This window comes from Nansenia antarctica (assembly GCF_963989245.1).
Source record: "Nansenia antarctica genome assembly, chromosome: 1".
Lineage (NCBI taxonomy): Eukaryota > Metazoa > Chordata > Actinopteri > Argentiniformes > Microstomatidae > Nansenia > Nansenia antarctica.
The window spans coordinates 40,475,609-40,496,512 of record NC_137674.1 but is presented as its reverse complement, the minus strand read 5'-3'; the positions used below and the strand labels follow the sequence as shown (position 1 = coordinate 40,496,512).

At 39.8% G+C, this 20,904-nt stretch overlaps 1 protein-coding gene across 2 annotated transcripts in view; it reads left to right on the top strand.

Annotated features, from left to right (window-relative positions):
* nrxn3a (neurexin 3a) overlaps positions 1–20,904 on the top strand; it is a gene marked incomplete at both ends in the record, with an annotated part of 298,178 nt that overhangs the window by 273,226 nt on the left and 4,048 nt on the right. For both annotated transcript variants that reach the window (XM_080548147.1, XM_080548148.1), the window contains one exon: positions 14,333–14,414. In XM_080548147.1, coding sequence (XP_080404273.1) covers positions 14,333–14,414 — 82 coding nt within the window. The remainder of the gene's footprint in view (positions 1–14,332; positions 14,415–20,904) is intronic.

Genomic DNA, 20,904 nt, shown 5'->3' with positions numbered 1-20,904 from the left:
TAATTCACATGCACTCAGCTCGCTGGAGAATTGTCTCCGAGATATACAACTTTGGATGTCCAAAACATTTCTACAACTAAATCAGGACAAAACTGAGATTCTTGTCATTGGACCAAAACCACAAAAAGACAAATTGTTGATACCATGGGAACCTTGCTTTCAAACTGCAAACATAAAGCTAAGAATCTAGGTGTGATTATAGATTCTGACTTAAGCTTTGAGCCTCACATCAAATCTATTACTAGAAATGCTTTTTATCATCTACGGAATATTGTAAAAGTTAGACATTTTCTCCGGCAAGCTGATGCAGAAGTTATTATTTATTATTTATTATTATTATTATTATTATGTTATTACCCGTTTGGACTATTGTAACGGTCTCCTTTCTGGTCTTCCGAAGAAATCTATTGGCCAGCTGCAATTACCGCAAAATGCAGCAACGAGAGTTTTAACCAAAACAAGCAGAAGAGCTCATATAACTCCTATTTTAGAGACTCTACGCCGGCTTCCTGTTAAGTTCAGAATAGATTTCAAGATCCTTCTGCTTGTTTATAAAGCTCTCACTGGCACAGCACCAGAATATCTAAAAGACCGTTTGCTAGCATATCAGCCCAATAGAGCTCTCAGGTCTTCTGACGCTGGTTTTCTCTGTGTACCACATGTACAAAAGAAGAGATTTGGTGAGGCTGCATTCTCATTTTATGCACCCAAATTGTGGAATGCACTGCCAGTTTACATTAGGGATGCAACCTTAGCAAATATGTTCAAGTCAAGACTAAAAACCCATCTTTTTTAATATTGCCTTTAAATTACTAAATAATACATAATGATTGGAGCACCTTGAGCTGCAACGTTTGCAGGAAAAGTGCTATACAAATAAAAAGTTATTATTATTATTATTATTATTATTATTATTATTATTAGCTTATCATCCTTTTTGATATGACTTTAATGCAACATTGCTTGGTACATCATCGCTCACTGTATCCAGTGCAGGTGATATTTAACCGCTCTCACCCTCCTACCATCCATCTTGATCACAATGACACACACACACACACACACACACACACACACACATACACACTCACTCACACATACTGCCTACACCCATCCATTGCATTGTAACCTCACAGTAAACACACACTTGATACATTCAAACAAGCCGATACACAGAATGAGACACCCCCCCCCCAAAAGAAAATAACAGCGTCAGCAAAAAAAAACAAGAGACAACATTTCACCATGAAGTGGAATATTCCTCTTGAGTAAAATCCAATTACATAGGGGACTGTGAGGAGAGGCTGTGGAGCAGACTGATATGTTCCACACCCAGCTAGGTGGATGAGGACTATTCACCATAAGGCACACTCTTACAGTATGGCTGTAGGCTTTGAGAGACACCCCAGAGTGATTTACTTCAACATGTGCGGAGGCACCAAAGGATTTAACGACATTTAAGGAATGAGACAAATAGTGTGACCAACTGAGTAGGAAATCAGGATTAGCACAGAGAGCTAACACAAGTCTTCAGGGGTAAGTAAGTAAGTAAGTAAGTAAGTAAGTAAAGCTTTATTTATATAGCACCTTTCATACAAGAAATGCAGCTCAAAGTGCTTTACAACAGGAATAAGAACATAAAGTGAATATAAAAACATACAAGCATAGAATGAATATAAAAGCAGGGGAAAACAGTCAAAATAAAAGGTAAAGATTTACATTTCTTACACACTATGTGATACATTTTTGCCCCCTCAGTGAGTGTAGTCACGCTAGTATGGGACCTGCACCTGTGGTACACGCTACCCCACCCGCAATGTACTACACCCTCAGTGAGTGTAGTCACGCTAGTATGGGACCTGCACCTGTGGTACATGCTACCCCACCCGCAATGTACTGCCCTCTCACTTGGTTGCAGGGTATTTCAACCGGGGCCTGGTTACCCCTTAATATCCAGGACCTACTGTCCCTTCCTTAAGCCTAACTTGGATCTCGGCGGGCCTGGTTACCCCTGAAATCTAGTATCCAGGACCTACTGTCCCTTCCTTAAGCCTAACTTGGATCTCGGCGGGCCTGGTTACCCCTGAAATCTAGTATCCAGGACCTACTGTCCCTTCCTTAAGCCTAACTTGGATCTCGGCGGGCCTGATTACCCCTGAAATCTAGTATCCAGGACAGTAAAATATTTAAAGTGCAATAGCTGGCAAATGAGCAGTGGGCAGGTGCAGATAAGCTAGTTGAAGGCTATATTGAAGAAGTGCGTTTTTAGCTTTCTTTTTAAAATATTTAGTGAGCTGGCTTCCCTGATCTCTAAAGGTAATGTGTTCCAAAGCTTTGGGGCATAGTTGGCAAAGGCTGCGCTCCCGATCTTCTTCTGACTGTTGCTGGGAACCTCTAATAAACCTGCGATAGATGATCTTAGTGTTCTTGAGGGTGCATAATTGGCAAGGGAATTAGCAATGTACTTTGGGCCTCGCCCATTAAGGGCTTTGTATATAAGGAGGAGGACCTTAAAATCAACCCTACATGTTACTGGCAGCCAGTGCAGAGTAGCTAGGACCGTAGTAATGTGTTCTCTCCTTTTGGTTCTAGTTAGAAGTCGAGCTGCAGAGTTTTGAATGAGCTGAAGTCTTGCAGTCGTTTTTTTAGGAAGGCCAGTAAAAAGTGTGTTACAGTAATCGAGCCGCCTTGAGACAAAGGCATGAATCAGTTTTTCAGCATCTTTTTGGTTTATAAGTGGTCTTACTTTAGCAATGTTTCCAAGGTGAAAGAATTATGTTTTCGTCACCTTGTTAATATGGGACTTGAAGCTTAGGTCTGAGTCGAAAATAACACCTATAGACTTGTAACCTCAGGTTTAATCAATGATGTCAGTTTCCCTAGATTATTAAGCAGCATATCCCTCTTTGCTTTAGGGCCGATCAGTAGGACTTCAGTTTTGTCCTCGTTTAGCTTCAAGAAGTTATTGCTCATCCATTTATTTATTGCTAGAAGACAGTTCGTAATGGAGTCTATAGCTGAAGTATCATTTGGTTCAGCAGGGGTGTGTTCCATCAACATCACTAAAGGAAAATCCAGGTTTATTCTGATAGGTCTCACGAGAGTTATCAAAAATAAACCTGGATTTTCCTTTAGCGACGTTGATGGAATACCCCCCAGGTCTCATACAAGGTTAGTCATGGGGCAATCACAGTTCACTGAACCACCACTGTTATTATTATTATTATTATTATTATTATTATTATTATTATTATTATTATACATGACTAACTTGACTAACATGATGAAAAGTGAATTAAGTCCAGGTTAAAGGAGCATTATAGTCACTGTTTATTCTGATGAGGTGCAGTTCCAACATTCAACAAAACATGCAGTTTGAAAACTCAAAGAAATTGTTGAAACTCAGTCTTGGTTGTATTTTTTTTATGCTTTTTACCTAACATTTTACTGTTAACTTCAGTGCAGTGTGCATTTCATGCTCTGGTGAAAAAGGGTAAAACTAATGTTAGAGGAATAACCTTCAGAAACCATGTCAATGTACAATTAAAGGTCTGAACCTCCTTTGATCATATGAAATCATGCCTTGCAGTCTTATAAATTGGAGTGTCAGATCCATAGCGGTTTGATTATTATAAAGAATGATAGAAAAAGTTGCTTAATGAAGCGAAGAAAACAGAAATTGACGTGACACTAATTCCCCCTAATGTGTTACATCTATAGACTTAATGACAGAACATAATGACTGAAGAGTGCAGCCCTCCCTTGCATTCTTACCTGATATCATGTGGCTTTTGTATTAACCCTAAACCTAACCTTCACTTTTCAATCTGAATAGCAGTTAGCACTTTAAGAGTCAGAGTTAGAAAACCCAGAGGTTCTAATAATCTTTGGTTCTACATTACCTCAGAAACCCTTAGTGGTCGGACCTGATAAACTTGTGAAATCCAACATAGCTCTACCTTGACATTCATCTGAATTCATCTCTCTCTCTCACACACACACACACACACACACACACACACACTTTCTCTTATTCCCTTCTCCTGGGACCACATCAAAGTCACAACTGTACTGTAGATTTGAGTCTGTAATTGGACTAAACTTAGCTTTGCGCTCCGATATCACAGTCTCACACTCCACTATGACCTTGTGCTCGGGTGGTAGGAGAATGATTAAAGATTCAAGTTCGGAGTCCATTTTCTTTTACACAGGAAGATGAATGAGCCTAATATGAACTGATGGGATGCATCCTGATTGTCCTACGTGGCTTCTTGTCTTTGTCTTCTACCTTTATATGTTCTGAGTGGATACAGTGGGACATGAGGGCTTTGCTTTCAACTGTGCAGTGGTCCAGTGGAAGGAAATGAGGAGAGGAAGCCACTTCACACTATTGAGATTAACGCTTAGAATGTGGTGGGTGTCAAACACTGCCCCGAGTGGACACATATGAGAATGCAGTGGATCACTGTTTCCCATAAGTGTTTTTAAATCTGGATTTTCTTGATCACAACATATATAAACCTGATAACGGTAGGCTTATATACTTTACTGCAAATATCAAGCTGACCTCACTATTTCCATTCTAAGTGTATCTGAGTTTATGACTTGGGTCTAGATTTGTTTCAGAATATTAATGAAAGTTAAGTCACTGATACTGCTTGCTCTACTGTGATATTGCCCTACCCCTCCTCCTCCTACCCCTTCCTACCTTGGTTATTAGATTAGATTACATTAGATTACATTAGATAACATTAGATTAGATTAGATTAGATTAGATTCAAACTTGGCCTGGTCCGGCAGAGAACCAGGACATGGTCCTCAGTGTATCACTTTCATGGAGTGATGTTATTGCAATCCCTGTAATGTTTTAATTGTACAGTAACACAGTAGAAACAATATGATTATGCATATGATGTATCCTTTTATTCATGCAAGTAGGCTCTTTCACAGTAACGACCAACAACATTCAATACTAGCATATATAGTTTGCAGACATGTATGCACAGGGTGCCATTCATACATGACTATCAAACATGCTCCTCAAAGCAATCCATAAACAATGATACAGTATGTTAGTGAACTACAGCCTCAGTCGAGAGGCCTTGACCTTTTTGGCAGAGCAGATTATGTGCTTGCCTGATCATCGCAGGGTCACTGGTTTAACCACTTTCTCCCCTCAGTAGCTACTGAATGATTGTCATCAAATCTGGGAGCATGTTTTATGATCACCAGAGTATAAATAGAAGCTAATATATTATTAATTCATATATTATAGACTATTATCTCAAGGAAACACACTTTGTTACAAGATAACAGTATTCCTCAGAGGTCTTGATGAGGGAAGTGGAGATGGCTGTTGATTGTCAGAAATAGAGAGGGGGGGAAACAATACGTGTGTAGATATGAATGAATGGTCTTTATTGTCATTAATACAGTACAGGTACCATACAACGAAATTTAGTAGGGGGGGCTCCCCTGGTGCTTGGAAAAAGACTAAAAACAAGAGGGCCACGGGTAAAATAAAAAAGGGAAAAGAGCTGGTTTACATAAAATAAAGGCTATGTACACTATCTACTATACTATACTACTATACAATACAATAAAACACTGTGCTGTACTCTATGCTATGCTATAAATATCCTAACTTTTCCTATATCTGAACCTTATGTACACAATGAGATAGGGGGGAAATGAGAGAAAGGAATAGGTTTGTTACTGAAACAAAGTTTGTGTGTGTGTGTGTGTGTGTGTGTGTGTGTGTGTGTGTGTGTGTGTGTGTGTGTGTGTGTGTCTGTTTGTGTGTGTGTGTGTGTGTGTGTGTGTGTGTGTGTGTGTGCATGTGAGTGTGTATATTATAATATATAATATTATGTAATAAATATAATGTTCTATTTTTATGGTGCTATTTGACAGGTCTACAAGTCCATGTGTTCGCTTAAAATATCTTCTATTTCTACACAGACTCATGTGTCTTCATGGGATCAATTGAAAAAGTGGTTCTCTCATTGACTGAATTCAAGTGTTGCTGTCGTTCTAATGATTTGTCATAGATTTCTGCAAACAGTACAAATTAGACTAGATGGGCCTTTCTGCACGTTCTTAGGTTTACTTTAAAGCTGTATAAAGTTTTACAACCAACACACCCAAGAATTTCTGAAAGCTGAAGAATTTCAACTATATCTAAATATGGCAAAAATAGACATTCAGAGCAGTTGGTTGGAAGTAAAATCCAGACCCCTCCATGCTCCATCTCAATTCCCACTAAATCCGTACATCTTCAAATCGACCCATTTAGGTGTTTTAAATCTCGTGGAGGGATAAAAACATGACAGAGGGAACTCCTTAAATCTGGCAGGTTTCTGCAAGTGTCAGCGGTCTCCCACAACGTTTGCTGTATAATCGATTAGGACCTGAGAGTGCTGGGCTGTGAGAATCAACGACCGCGTCTGTGTTTCCACTGTAAATCAGCCCCACCGACGGCTCCACTATACACCCAGCCTGCATGATGTACACCCTCAGGCTCTCCACGCGTAGGACATGGTGGTGATGTATTGGCCGTCTGCATTTGAGCTGAGCTAGGCAGGAATGGGACATACTGTACAGTACAGTCCGAGAAAACAGTTTTGCTTCACGGCATCGTGAAATGAATAGTGTTTGCGGTGAGATCGCGGCGAGCGTTAGTTTCCCATGGCAGAATATTGTAGTTGCCCCCGAAAAGCTTTGAGGTAACCATGGTGATGCCCAGAATGAAATCGTCATGTTACTTCTTATGAAAATGTGCTTCTGATTAAATAGTTTGAGATGATAATTGTACCCCCTTACAATGTAATGTATATCAATCAATCAAACTTTATTTGTTTAGCACATTTCATGCATGCATAGGTACAATCTATGTTAGTGAAACTACAGAATATGAAAGAAATGACCATAATCTGGTGAAGATATTCTATGTGTATTCATTTTTTCTCAATCAATCAAAGCCTTTCAGTGACTAGATATGTGGAGGAGTATGAGTCAATGCTGTACCCTTTTTACAATGACTCATCCTATTCAGCAAAATGTCATTACTCAACTACGCAAAGGCTAACACCATGGGTCAGACAAGCATTCAGGCTCAATGTAAGTATCCTTTTTATACCGTCCTCATTTCTTTTCTCAGGCCCAAACGCCTCTCTGTAATCCTTGAAGAATTACCACTAAAAGCCATGAAGTCAGAGACTCTCTTCTCTCCCCTGTCTTTTAGAGCTGTGTATAATTGCTTGTTTAGGACCCAGCTGTTGTCAGCTTAATAATGGTCTTTCTGTGGTAATGGGTTGAAGTCCTCGTCTTTAGTTATTCATGGCAGTATTAGTCCAATTGTGCTGTCTCACACTAGTAGAGATGTCTGACCCCCAATTCAATTACATCGGGGAGCAAAGCGGACTGGTTCCTAGGTTCAGTCCATTCGATGAATGCTTGAGGTTGTAGGGTCAGCAGCTTTTTAGTGCCTGCAAGTGCAATTTGAGTTGGTTGGAATGCCCTGAGAGCTTTTTGTTATCTCTCTTAACACATTGATTCGTTGCACAGTATAGTATATCAGTTTGGTGCAAAAGATTGTCACAGTAGAAACTATAGGGCCTTGTTAAAGCATGACATGCCTTCAGTCTTGGGGATAAGAAGCAGTGGTTCATGACCATTTACCTCAGTCTGTAAAGAAGATATTTGTCTAAGCGGTTGAATATGATGAGAAGGGATACAATATTGGTACACGCAAAATTTAAAAAGGCAAATATGTTTCGCAAGTGCTGAATGGGAGTCATAGTAAGCATATTTCCCTTCAGGAGGATTATCATTTTGATTTCACTGGTGGTCATTTGACAGTTGAGCCTGTCTCTCAAACTGTTTGGATTTGTTTAATCTTCTGGTCACTTAAGCTCCAGTAACCAGCCAAGCACAATAGTGAGACCCATACCATTACTTTTTGAATGTCAAATCACACTCATATCAAATAGTACATTTGAGAATCTTTTGGTGAAAAAGATAGGGCACCCTATGAAAACCGTTTATTTAAACATATGGACATTTGATCTTCATTTTAACAATATTGAGAGATGGAGGTAATATAATTAAACAAATAAAACTGAAAATAAATCTTTTAAAAATGATTTGTAATTAATGGATTAATAATAAGTAATTAATAAATGTTTCTTTTGAGGAAAAAGAAGTTAGGACACCACCACATTGATTACTACTTAAAGTGCCTAAAATTAAAATCAAGTGCACTACATCAGGTGCAAATGATTAGAACATTGGTAGAGAGGATTTTGGAGGAGCCTGTCTTATTTAAACCTCAGACATTTAGTTTGGTTGGCATTTGATTATTGTAGTGAGTGTTATCACCATGGTGAGATCAAAAGAGCTCTCTGAGGCCTTCAGAAAGGTTGTAGATGCATATGAGTCTGGGAAGGGATTTAAAAAGATCTCCAAAAGTGGAGAACATTTAAAACAAAATGGCCAGGTCAGGCTTTCCTAGCAAGTTCAGCCCAAGAGAAGACCGCAAGATGCTTAAAGACATCTCAAACAGTCCTAAGATGTCATCACAGGACATACAGGTAGCTCTTGCCACAGTTGAGGTCAAAGTACATCTGTCCACATTTGAAGCTGAAGCGGATGTGGACCATGGAACATGACAATGACCCAAAATATTCCAGTAGATCCACCAAGGAATGGCAAGAAAAAAAAAGAAATTGAGTTCTGGAATGGCCATGTCAAAGCCCAGATCATAATACTATGATGCTGTGGGGGTAATTTGAAACAGGCTGTATGCAACCCCTCAAACATCACATAGCTGAAAGAATTGTGCATGGAGGAGTGGGAAAAACGTTCTATTTATTAGGAAACATCTAATTGATGTTACTTCAGCCAAAGGGGGCAATATCAGCTATTAGGGCATAGGGTGTGTTTTTTCTCAGTAGGAATTACCATTTGTTCATTTGTTGTTAAATAAATCCCGACAAAGTCAAATTTCCATTGTTTTTGGGTCAATTACATCACCTTTATCTCTAGATATTGTTTGAAAGAAGACCATGTCCATATTTAATGGACCTACTGTATGTCCATATTTAATATTTCTTTCACATGACTGTACACACTCACACACGCACACACACACACCCTGCCCAACCATATTTTCTTCTCCCCTGGTAGTGAATACATGGGGTTGAATTAGGTATGTATGAGCAGGCAAGCTTGCGCTTTGACTCATCATCCGTGACTGAAATCCTCACTGCAGCATTTCGTTCACGATTAGCCAAAGTCAATCAAAGTCATTCCTAACTTTTCCATATCGAGAGGGAAACAAATGTGTCATTGTTATTTTTTATAACAGAGCATTTCCATTTTATTTTAATAAACAAACAAACAAACAAACAAAAGAAGATACTGTATCAGATTTCTGGCACCAAACAGTTGGACTGATCCAACTGTTCAACTGATACTGGGGGTGTTGTTGTGCTTGTAAGTGAAGTCCCCACAAGACACAGAGGCTATTCATGTTTTGTTACGCCCACATAAGAAACACACTGCACTGGCAGGTTACCTCTCTCTATCTACAGTACATCTAAGCTTACAATTGGATTTCGATCATTCTCACTCTCTCTGTTTTGTCATACCCAAGGGTTGCCAGAGCACTAAATGGCCCTCTTAATTGAGATGCCAGCCTCTCTCTGCATTGCCACCTCTCTCGTCTGACTCAGTCTCCCTCTCACCCCCTCCCTCTGCCCGACTCTGCCCCTGGGGATGCTAATATTCCCTGGCATGGCTAGCAGCGGCTGTCAGATAGCGAGCCGCCCATCCGCAGTAAATATCCTGCATTGATTAGGTAGATTTGCATAGGCACAGGAGTCCTGAGGGCTGGGTATGACAGAGGAATGCAAAAAAACGGTATGTGTGTGTGTGTGTGTCTGTGTGTGTGTGTGTGTGTGTGTGTGTGTGTGTGTGGTTTGTACCTTGACGACAGAGAGACAGAACCACTGTCATCTAAAGGTTCCCCTCAGTGGCACAGGATTGATGTTGAGTGAAATCAATAAACGGATGAATCTCAATATCAGCATTGTGTTTGCGCTCGGAGTATCATCTAATTTCCTCGACTTGAAATAAATTGAAAGGATTTGGATGTCATCCACTCTTGAGATTTCAACCACAACTCCAGTTGTAATGGACATTATGCATTCCATTAATAAGTGACCACTGGCAGGGTTGTGGGAAACCTTTACTGCCAATTTATTTTTGACAACCTTTGCCCTGGTCACATCCCTGTGAGGCAGAGATCATGACATCATGCCTCATTAATGAGGGATATGGAAAAGTGAGCATTGTGGGACACAAATTTGCACAAGGCAGATGTGGACACTCAAGGGTGTTTATGCATACAGTATTGCATTGAACAATGGAGTAGAGTAGCTCGCCCTAAGCGGGAATCAAACTCACGACCTTCTGCTTACAAACTGGCCACACTAGCTACAACAAGTTTGTAAGTGGAAGGTTGTGAATTCAATACCCGTTTCGGGCAAGCTACTCTACCCTGTCGTTCGCTACATTGGTGTCAGAAGTGGGATGGCATTTGTGAGGCCATCGGATTGACATGTCGACGTGAGGGACTTGGTATAGTGAGGTGTGAGGGCAAGCTCTCCCAAACGAAGGGGATAGTGTAACGACCCCGTGTAAGGCCCGTTAGCAGCTCCGCCATTGGAGTTAACTCTGTTAATGTGGTAGCTAGCGCGGCTGGTTTCTAAGCAGAAGGTTGTGAGTTTGATACCCGCTTAGGGCAAGCTACTCTACCCTGTTGTTCGCTACAACCCTGACCATTGGTGTTAGAAGTGCGATGGCACCCATGAGGACATCAGAGAGGCATGTCCACGTGAGGGACTCGTAATTGAGAAGCGTGAGGACACACTCACCCGAATAAAGACGATAGTGTAACGACCCTTGTCATTCCTCTTAGCAGCTCCACCAAGTAGCTAACTCTCCTGGTGTTGTAGCTAGTGCGGCCAGTGTGTAAGCGGAAGGTCGTGAGTTCGATACCCGATTAGAGCAAGCTACTCTACCCCGTTGTTTGCTACAGTGTATGTGTGTGTGTGTGTGTGTGTGTGTGTGTGTGTGTGTGTGTGTGAATGCTGACACATGCAAACATAGTCTACCCCTGCAAACCATTCCCGGATTCACTTACTCCTAGATAAGAGGTGTAATTTTACACGCACAGACTCCATTGATTTTAGACATGGCCTTGTGCATTTAAGAGAAGTATCTGGATGTGTGTTTGGCTGTGTGCAGCGTGTAGGCAGCCCTGACCTCACTCTCAATAGGAATAGAGGAGCCAGGCTTGGGTTGTTTACACTGTCATTTTCAGCCATTTGGGTGCGAAATCTGAGATAATTTCACATTTCAATTTGTCAATTACTTTCCTCATTGCTTTTTGCATTTGTGATCTCCTCCCTCTCAGCCAAGCCACAAGTCTTCTTCCACACTAAATATAAATTCAATGAATAATTTCATATTTACTGAAGGGCAGTATTTTACAGCACTCCAGTATGAATGCCCACGCCCCCTGCTTACTCATCTAAGTGTATTTGAATGACTTTGACTCCACTAGATATTTCATCACATGGTGGGTGTGTGTGTGGGTGTGGGTGCGAGTGTGGGTGTGCATGTGCATACAGTGGCTTCGGAAAGTATTCAGACCTCTTCACTTTTTCCACATTTTGTTGTGTTATAGACTCAATTTAAAATGGATTAAATGTTTTTTTGTTTAGTTTTTTGCCATCAATCCACACAATGAAATACATAAATACATCATTTACGTACATAAATATTCAGACCCTTTGCTAGGACACTTAAAATGTGCTCAAATGCAAAACTGTCTTCAACAATGTCACTCAACAGGTTGAATTGAGTCCATTTGAGTGCAAGGATAATAGTTCTGTTATATTGAAATTATGGGTTAGGGTTATTTTATTTTTATAGTCTCTGATTTGTATAGAAATCAATTACACAATGTGTGGATTAGGCTGTCACTACCAACTCAGCACATTTTATATGTTTTTCTTCATCCTGACGAACTCCCCACTCCCTGTCGGTGACAATGACAAACATACCCATAACATGATGCAGCTACCATCAATCTTCACACGAGAGATGGTGCAAAAACTGCATTGCTTGTGCTGCACTAAACGTAATTTGTACTAAAACCAAATACACATTCCCAGACACTTTCTTTCCTGTACCACTTTAAGTAAGTGTTGCAAACACAATTATGGATGTGAGATTATTTTCCATTAAGAGATTCTTGTTGGCCACTTGGTTATAGACCAATATTGTAGTGTGACTGAGATGATGTCCCATCGACTGTGCTTTTTGCTTTGATTCCTAAGCAAACCACCATTCAACTTTTTTTTCTAAGTCTCCCCAGGCCTCAGGGTTTTCCTCTCCATTTGCTCAGTTTGTAATGACAACATGATCCACAGTGTGTAATTGATTCCTATGCAAACCAGAGACTATAAAAACAAAATATATTAATTCCAAAATTACACAAACTATTATTCTTGCACTCAGATGGACTCAATTCAACTTATTGAGTGATTTGTTGACTAAATGTTTGCATACATGCACTATACGAGTGTCATAGCAATGGATTGATTGCTCACAAATGTTATGTAATCCATTTTAAATTGAGTCTATAGCACAATAAAATGTGGAAAAAGTGAGGGGATCTGAATACTTTCCTGAAGCTACTGTATGTGTATCTCCACTTCAAACACACACCCTCAATCTGTATAGTAGGAGCTACATGCAGGACCCAGGGAGTTAGGTCCTGGGGTTGTTTTACGGTCCCGTCATCCCCAAGTATTTACGGTGGCGTTGGGCTGTCCGAGGCCTGACGACTCCATTACTCCCCTTGATATTTATAATTTCATAAAGCTGCTCTATGACAACGCTTATTTTATTCCCCTCCTAATCTGCTTCTAATAAAGACATGCCAAGCGAAAGGGGTGAAAAACGAGTGTGCCGCAATACCGGGGCCTGAGCGAGGGATGGAGAGGAGAGATAAATCAGGGGTCCGGGCAGACAGAGGTGCACAGATTGTCAATGATCAGCCCTGGTCCAAACTAGCCCCCACCGCTCAATACACATGATCTATAGTAATGAAAATCCATGCAAACTATTGAAAGGGGGAGATGGAGGTGACAGGGGTGAGAGATTGGATGGAGTTAACAGCCATGACAAAAAGACGTCAGCTGGGAAATATTATCACTGGCGTTTGAAATAAAGGCTTTGATAAACAGAGCAAAGTTTTTCAATTACCCTTCCCCATGCAGTAAAGTGTAAAAGATGAAGGGCTAGCCACCTGAATCAGATCAACTGTATAATGCATTCATTTTAGAAAATAATCATAGATTGTTTTCCAGTGTGCCAGTATATGAAGCTGAAGAAGTGAATAAAGTGTTTTCCTTTTACACCTGTTTGCCTTTGATAGTAGTCCTGTGAACCTTTAAAAGGACATTAGGGTTTGTTTGTGTCTTTTCAGTGGAGGCTCATCACTATAAGCACTTTAGGCATAGCCTTACCAAACATTTGATGTAACAATATATGTTTAGGGTTGAGCTAACATACTGTATCCATGACAACAATAATCCATTCTGTATCTCTCTCTGAGTCACCCTCTCTACAAGCGATGCTAGCAGGCAGACTTGAGTCTAACAAAGTTTCAGATGGGATGTCAATGTATTTATTAAGGCACCCCGCGGCGCTGGCCTTATGTACTCTTAGGCTTTATATTGCTTTTAACTGGGATGATACTATTACAACAGATGGTTTAGTAAGGCACTCGGCAAGGAGTGCCTTACACGGAAGCTGCACTCTCTTCAAGGAGCCACAGAACGCACATGTACAGTATACGCTCATGATTTTACAGTAAATCACACGCATGTTGCAATTATTATTATTTTTTTTACACATGAGTGATAGTGGTGGCCAACATGGAGAGAGATATGCAAGTTTGAAAGATGTCTTTTAATGCGCACATCTGAAACATAGCCTACCCTTCCAGAGAAAGGGTCTTACCAATTCAAAAAGGTACGAGCCGCCACTGTGTCTCTTTATTGGTAAAACAGTAACTTCACTTATATCTTTACCGTTATTGTAAGGAAAATAAGAGCTGGTCATTGAAACAACCTCTCTTTTGTTTGTGTGTTTGTTTGTTTGTTTGTTTGTTTGTCTGTGCTTGTCTCTTTGTGTTTGTGTCGTTTTGTCTGTGTCTCTACTTTTTCCTTTGATGTTTCCCATGTCATCCGGGAAGCAGACAACGGATGACATTGTGTCGTCAGCGGAATGTTCGAGTGACGACGAGGACCTGGAGGAGTGTGACTCCAGCATTGCAGGTGGGCTAGGTTAGTTTACCTTTGCTTGCTTTCACGTGCTCTCCACTCATATGCACCTGAGGATCATTGTGTCCTCAAAGCATCATGCCCCATGGATACACAAAGTGTAACTTCCTGAGATAGCGAGAAAATATATCAACACTTACTGTAGATACTGTCACACTTTAGTTTGTAAATGCTAAAAGCTGAAAATAAAAAAGATTAAATTAATATTTAAAATATATATACATATATTTAAAAAGATTGTAGTGAAACATATCAATCATCAAGGTGGACAAGTATCATAAATCATACAGTATATCCTTGAAAACAATAACATTAACTCATTAGCATAATGAGCTACACTTGCCCATGGGGTCTTCCGAAGTGGTTAACATGGTCACGAACACACATACTAATTTTGTCCCCTCAGCACTGAATGAGGGACAAACTTTAATGTAAAAGTACAAAATTAGTATGGATACGTGTCATGTTCTCTGCATTGATGCTTCAAAATGTATCATAACGTGTTTGAGCTCCTGCCATGTTGTTCTGTACTGACTTGCATTTTGACATATGATACATTTTGAGATTCTCTTCTTGAAATTTGCTTTCAACGAAATTACAGTGTGATATCTAGCAGAAATTCAACTACTGTTTTTTGTTTTGTTTTCATTTTCGTTCCTCCATATTTAGAGGCTTGCCTTGTTAAAACATTTAATAGAGAACAGATATCATCGAATTTCTGTGTACAAGTTTTTGTTTTGTTTTTTTTATAGTTTTGCTTCAAGGTGAATATGTTATTCTGCTGTCTTTTTCCAACCCAAATATGAAAAATAGAATATTGAACTAACTTAGAGGTCTAATCATCTATTCCTCTGGCTTTTTGAGAGAACTTGGGTATTGCCTTTCCCTTTTTGGGATATGATATCAATAGTCAGCTGTCTGTCATGTTGGAAGGATATGAAAATAACTATTATCCTTTCAGATGGTTGCTTCCAAAACAAAAATCTAAACTATGCAGACAGTTTTGACAGGTCATAACAGAAGGTTAGAAATACAGTATTTGACATTTTGTCCATCAAAACAGCCTCCTAGATTAAGTGATTAGTGTAAAGAACATCGATTGGACCAACCAGTGTGAGTGTTGTGTGGGTCCCCTTTCTCTGATAAAGGTTAAAGATACAATGGTGGTCCATAACACACATTAGCATCTATATTATCTCCTGTAAATTCAGTTGGTGATGTTTTTTCCATTTGAGATAGACAAGTTTCATATTTAGCTCTCAGGTGTGTATTTTTCTATTAAAGACCTTATGGCTTTGTGGCAGTCCATCCCAAGATGCACCATAAAGAAACCTGTTTGTGGTAATTTGCAAACGTCAATCAACTCAGCACAGTAGCTGTTTAATATTCCTGGGACACCCACTGCAGATGTAATTGCTTTCCTTCAGCTCTGAATGAAGCCAATAAGAAGTCAGGGAAGTCAGGGTGATAAGGTGTGGCACAGCCATAATATAATTGTAGATACTGAAAGACTGCAATGTCTTTTATGGAGTGTTATAACTCCTACTCTGCTTTACTCCCTCCTCCTTTAGTTTCCGAGTGATAAATACAACTGATGTAATAACATTGTTATTTTTGATTTAGCCTGGAAACCTTCTGTTTCAGTTTTTGTATTGAATAATGCTCTAAATGTTTCTGAGGACTGAATTTGCTCTCAAAGACATGACAGACAGTTGATTGAGGGTTCATATTGCTTTGCCCGCTGTGCTATCACAGTCATCTGATCATCCTCTGAAGGTCAGACCCAAGTCCTCCTAAAGCGTATGTGTCAGATGGCATTGTAAAATGGTTCAACGCTGCTCTGTAGCCCCTGAGCTCCACGCATTTCTGAAGACAGATATGGACAGGGCCCCAGTCATCCAATCATATGTTTACACAGAAATTCACGCCATTCTAACCCCAACATCAGTTGACGTGGACAGCTGCATGCTACGTGTTTCGATATTTATTTTATTTTTTCCGGGGTCATTATTGTCGGTGTTGTTTCTATGAAGCACGATTGGGGTGTTTCTGTTGTTGTCGTTTGTGTATTTACATTATTTGCCTTCCTGTTTGTTAGAGTCTCTTGCTTTTCTGTTTCTGTTTGTTTTTTCGAGTCAGTGTTTTTCATCTATCAGCCAATTATCCGAATTACAACATGCCTGTTGTCTCGCCTCATCATGTGCAGCATGAATTTTTGGTGGTTGAAAACCATTTTTTTTCCTCATCTACTTTGAGCATTTGTACCATGAGGCTTTTAAAGGAAACATTTCCATTTTTGATCATCAAAGCAAATAAATAAAAGGCAACAAAATCTTTTCTTGCCATCGACTATTTTGGTCTCAAGCAGGCAACCGTAATATCTAACCAAAGAAAGTTGTGTACGAAGAATGAAACCTCCCATACCCACCCCCTGCCCTTCCCTCCTGGTCCTCTCCTCTTCCTCTCTCCCTTCCCAAGCCGTCCTGCATTCAAATAGTGTCAATGCAGACAGATGGCACAAAAAGACTTTCTTGCCACAAAAGTATATCTGTTTTCCATTTTTATTTTTGCTCTCAATCAGTCATTTGTGGCATGTATTAGCAGTAGTTGCTAACAAAACCATACCTTCCTGGTGACCTCCATCTCTTCAATGCATGATTCTGTTTGGCTCCATCCTGTGTGCATGACCCTTGACCCCCCTGACCCTGCATTTAGGCTAACTGGGCTGGTTTGCCTACCGTTCACTTTAAGTTCAGCCCCATTGTTACGGTCGCAGCGACATTGACTGCTGCAACATCCTCTGTTTCTTCTGCACCGTCTTCTTTTGTTTGTCTGTCTGTCTGTCTGTCTGTCTATCTGTCTGTCTGTTTGTCTGTCTGTCTCGAGGTGTCGTCAAGTGATTCTGTTCTCTGTTTGTAAAACTGTTTGATATCTTCACCATCCCTAAGAGGAATTCCATAAGATGACTAGCAATGGTGCTAAGATAGCTACTGTAACAAATAACCCCAAAATGCAACACAAATGGAGATTTTGACTTTAATTTAGTCACTTAGTTACTCTGTGCACTTTGAGATGGTCATAACTATTGCGTAGGAATTTAACTTCCAGCAGACTAGAAGGTGCACTAGTAAAAAAGTTCAAACTCTCTCCCGAGAGCTTATTACCTGGGCAACTGGTCCATTTTGTCTGATCCACCTACTCTTTACTTCTATTTGAGACTCACCAATCTGTTCATAACATGTCTAGGCTTTAGAGAGTGATCCACAGAGCTGGAAACATGACAGTCAGTCTGACATTATGACTATTTTTGCATAGCATCGAGACACATATGTCTGAATGCACAGACATGGATGACGATAGGTATTTTTAAACATATTTAGTGTATTGTTTTCCTATTAAAAGGGATAGCGCCATAAAAGTGTATTTTATAGAGTATCACGTGTGGAGGTGTGATGCCTTACATGACTGTGAGGCAGGATAAATGTTTATAGCTTTCTGCTTTATGATCAGTGAAATAGAGACAGCAGGATGATAGTTTGATAGCAATAAGGTGTAACTAAAAGCAGCAGGAGCACAGCACTGTAACTACATTGTATTATATAGCGCATTCACAGGACATCAGCTGCAATAGATACCATTTTCTAGTGATGGATGGTGTACATATACACAGTAGTATTTTTCAACCTCTACAAGGAGTTTTTCACTCTATAAAGAGTTTTGAATAGAAATGTAGAAAGATTGAGCATGAATACCCTCCGCTATGGCAATTAAAGAAACGTTTGATAGGGAATGTTCCACAGCTAGGTAGAGTGTTGATAAAACTGTAGATTGTTAGATTGACTGTTATTGGACCTAAATGAAACTCTGGGACAAAGGCTGACACGACTTGTCCTGACTTATTAGAACGGTCAACTACATAGTAATAGTAATACAGCATCTCAAGTAGAAGTAGCATTCAGTGTTTCTGTGGAAAAAAAAGGGTGAGATAAAAGTAAAAGGTAGCAGGGATTTTAAAAGAACATTCCTCGTTTGCAGTGCCCTTCCCCTACCAGGGGGTGGTTCAGGTTATCAGACACAGCCAGGTGGGATACATTCTCAGAAACACAGGCTTCACCTGTCATCAACAAAGAGATTTGTGCTACACAATATTGACACAACCCAAGCCATGAGGATTTATTGTACACACTCTTCCCCAGGACTATAGATTGTAGTGAGTGAAATGTCAGACTTCAGTTACTATCAGACAAAGTCACCACTCGTGGCTAAAAAAATCTATTCTGCTCCTTAAGACCCGAGCTTGTACTCACAGACCTCTCCTAAGATGCATTTTGATCATAATAATAATAATAATTTAAATTGACTAGATCTGCACACCTCTGAATCACATTCACAATGTACAATTTCACAGTCCGATCACAGTCCTTACTTTAATTGTAATATGATTAGCATCAAATCAGATGTCATTAATACTGTGTAGAAACTGTGGTAACTACACTGGGGTAAGTACAGTTTAGCAGTATAAACATTCCAGAACATTTTGGAAATAAAAAATGCAGATCTACCTGCAGATCTACTGTAGAACCCAGCACTGATCTGTAGAACTGATTTTTATTTTAAACACACTCTGTTTAGAAACGGTACTAAATCAGTATGCCTATGTCGTTTGTAGTCAGTGGATCAAACATGCTTCTCTTAATACCCATGTCACCCAAGAGTCTTCTCTTTGGTGGGGTAGCCCCCAGGCTCATGCAGTGTGCCTTGAAGCATAACAGTAAGGTACTAAATCTCTGGCTGACAGACATGATAGAGGACACCGTCGTCCGCCCACCGCCCAGCTCACTGCATTGCGTAGGTGGATCAGGGATAAGGCCAGGCATATCAAACTTCTAGTCCTCAAAGCTCTGCAGGATTTCCTTTCTGTCCTGCACTTTATTGAACATTTACTGTCACTGATTGGCTAGTGAGCCTGGTCCCGTGATAAGCGACACAAATTTAAAGGAAAGAACAAAAAAACATCACACAAAACCAGAAGGTGTTCCACTACGTAATTCAAACTCGTCTGTACGTCTGCCGACACCCACCCCCCACCATTTTCAAGTGCAGAGGTAAAACATGTGACTGGGAATTATAGTTACAGATTATGCTTTCAATGATTTCCCCTCCAAATAGAATATGGACACTTGGCCATCTTTACCCTACAGAAAGGTGCTGTGCACTACACAAAAGAAAGGTAATCCAACAACCGATTCATACCCTGTTATTGGTGAAATCTGTCAAAGCCTTCACTGCTCCCACCAGTGTCTGCACTACTGTCTGTTCTTACAAGATAAGAGCAGCAGTATCTGTCTTAGGAGTCCTTCTCAGACATTCGCTAACTACTATATATTTCTGGAAAGAGCTGTTTGACCCTGCTGTCTGTATGAATGTTGCTTTTGACATTACACATTTTTATGAGTTGATGTTATGGGTCTGTAATGATATCTCACTGTGCACACCCTGTAGCTGAATGACATTGACATGATTAGAAACATGGATAACAATTCCTTTCAAAAAATATATCTAAACCCTCTGGAAGTTAGGTGAAAAATATTTATTGTTACAGATGGCAGCTTATATCCTTGCTTACAGAGATCATGTTTTTGACATGAGTTTATACGTTTATAGTGTTATAACCCTGCACCCTCTTGTGGAATTCCTCTATGTAAATTTCTGTCAAGCTTGAAAACTGAAGGCCGTGGGTATAACAGTTTGATCTTATCTTAAGATGGTTGAAATATTGTTTATATGTCTCTTCTAAATAAATACAAAATACTGTAAAAAAAAAAAAAAGAAAAAAAAAGAAGCAGTTGCTCTAGTTGATCATAGAAACCACAATCTATCTTCCTGTACCCCACAGCCCTTGGTTGAACCGCTTCCTATATTTCTAACCTTATTCAACCGTTAATTGTCTTACTTGACCCAAGCTTGCCGTATTGTTTTTTCTACTTTCCCTAAATGCAACTTACTTTAAGCATGCATCAACATCTTGCAGTAGGATAAAAAGATTAACCCATTCTCAGCAAATATCTTCTCTCTCTGACGTACACCCAGACTGCACGCCCGGTCCATGTTTAAAGACTAACATTAACAGATACAGTATATATGTCATCAAAAGCACATGACAGAGGGGAAAGTCATCCTCAGACTGCCCCTCTCGACCGTGTCTGTTCTATAGTGTGTGCATCTGGTTGTAGTGTGTGCCAATTGAAATGGCTTTGTTCTTTCATCTTATTGACATTTCTTCATTTGGTAGTTCAGTAACAGTTCATATTTTTTTATTGATATAACCCAATTGATTTATGACATTTTGATTATTACTTTTTGGATTACTTTGTATGTTTGGTTCAGTAAATTAGTTTGTAACACTTTTGAAAAGATGGGAATATTTGAATCACAGTTTTATCATATAAAATACATTATACCTTTTTACTTCCTTTTTGGGATT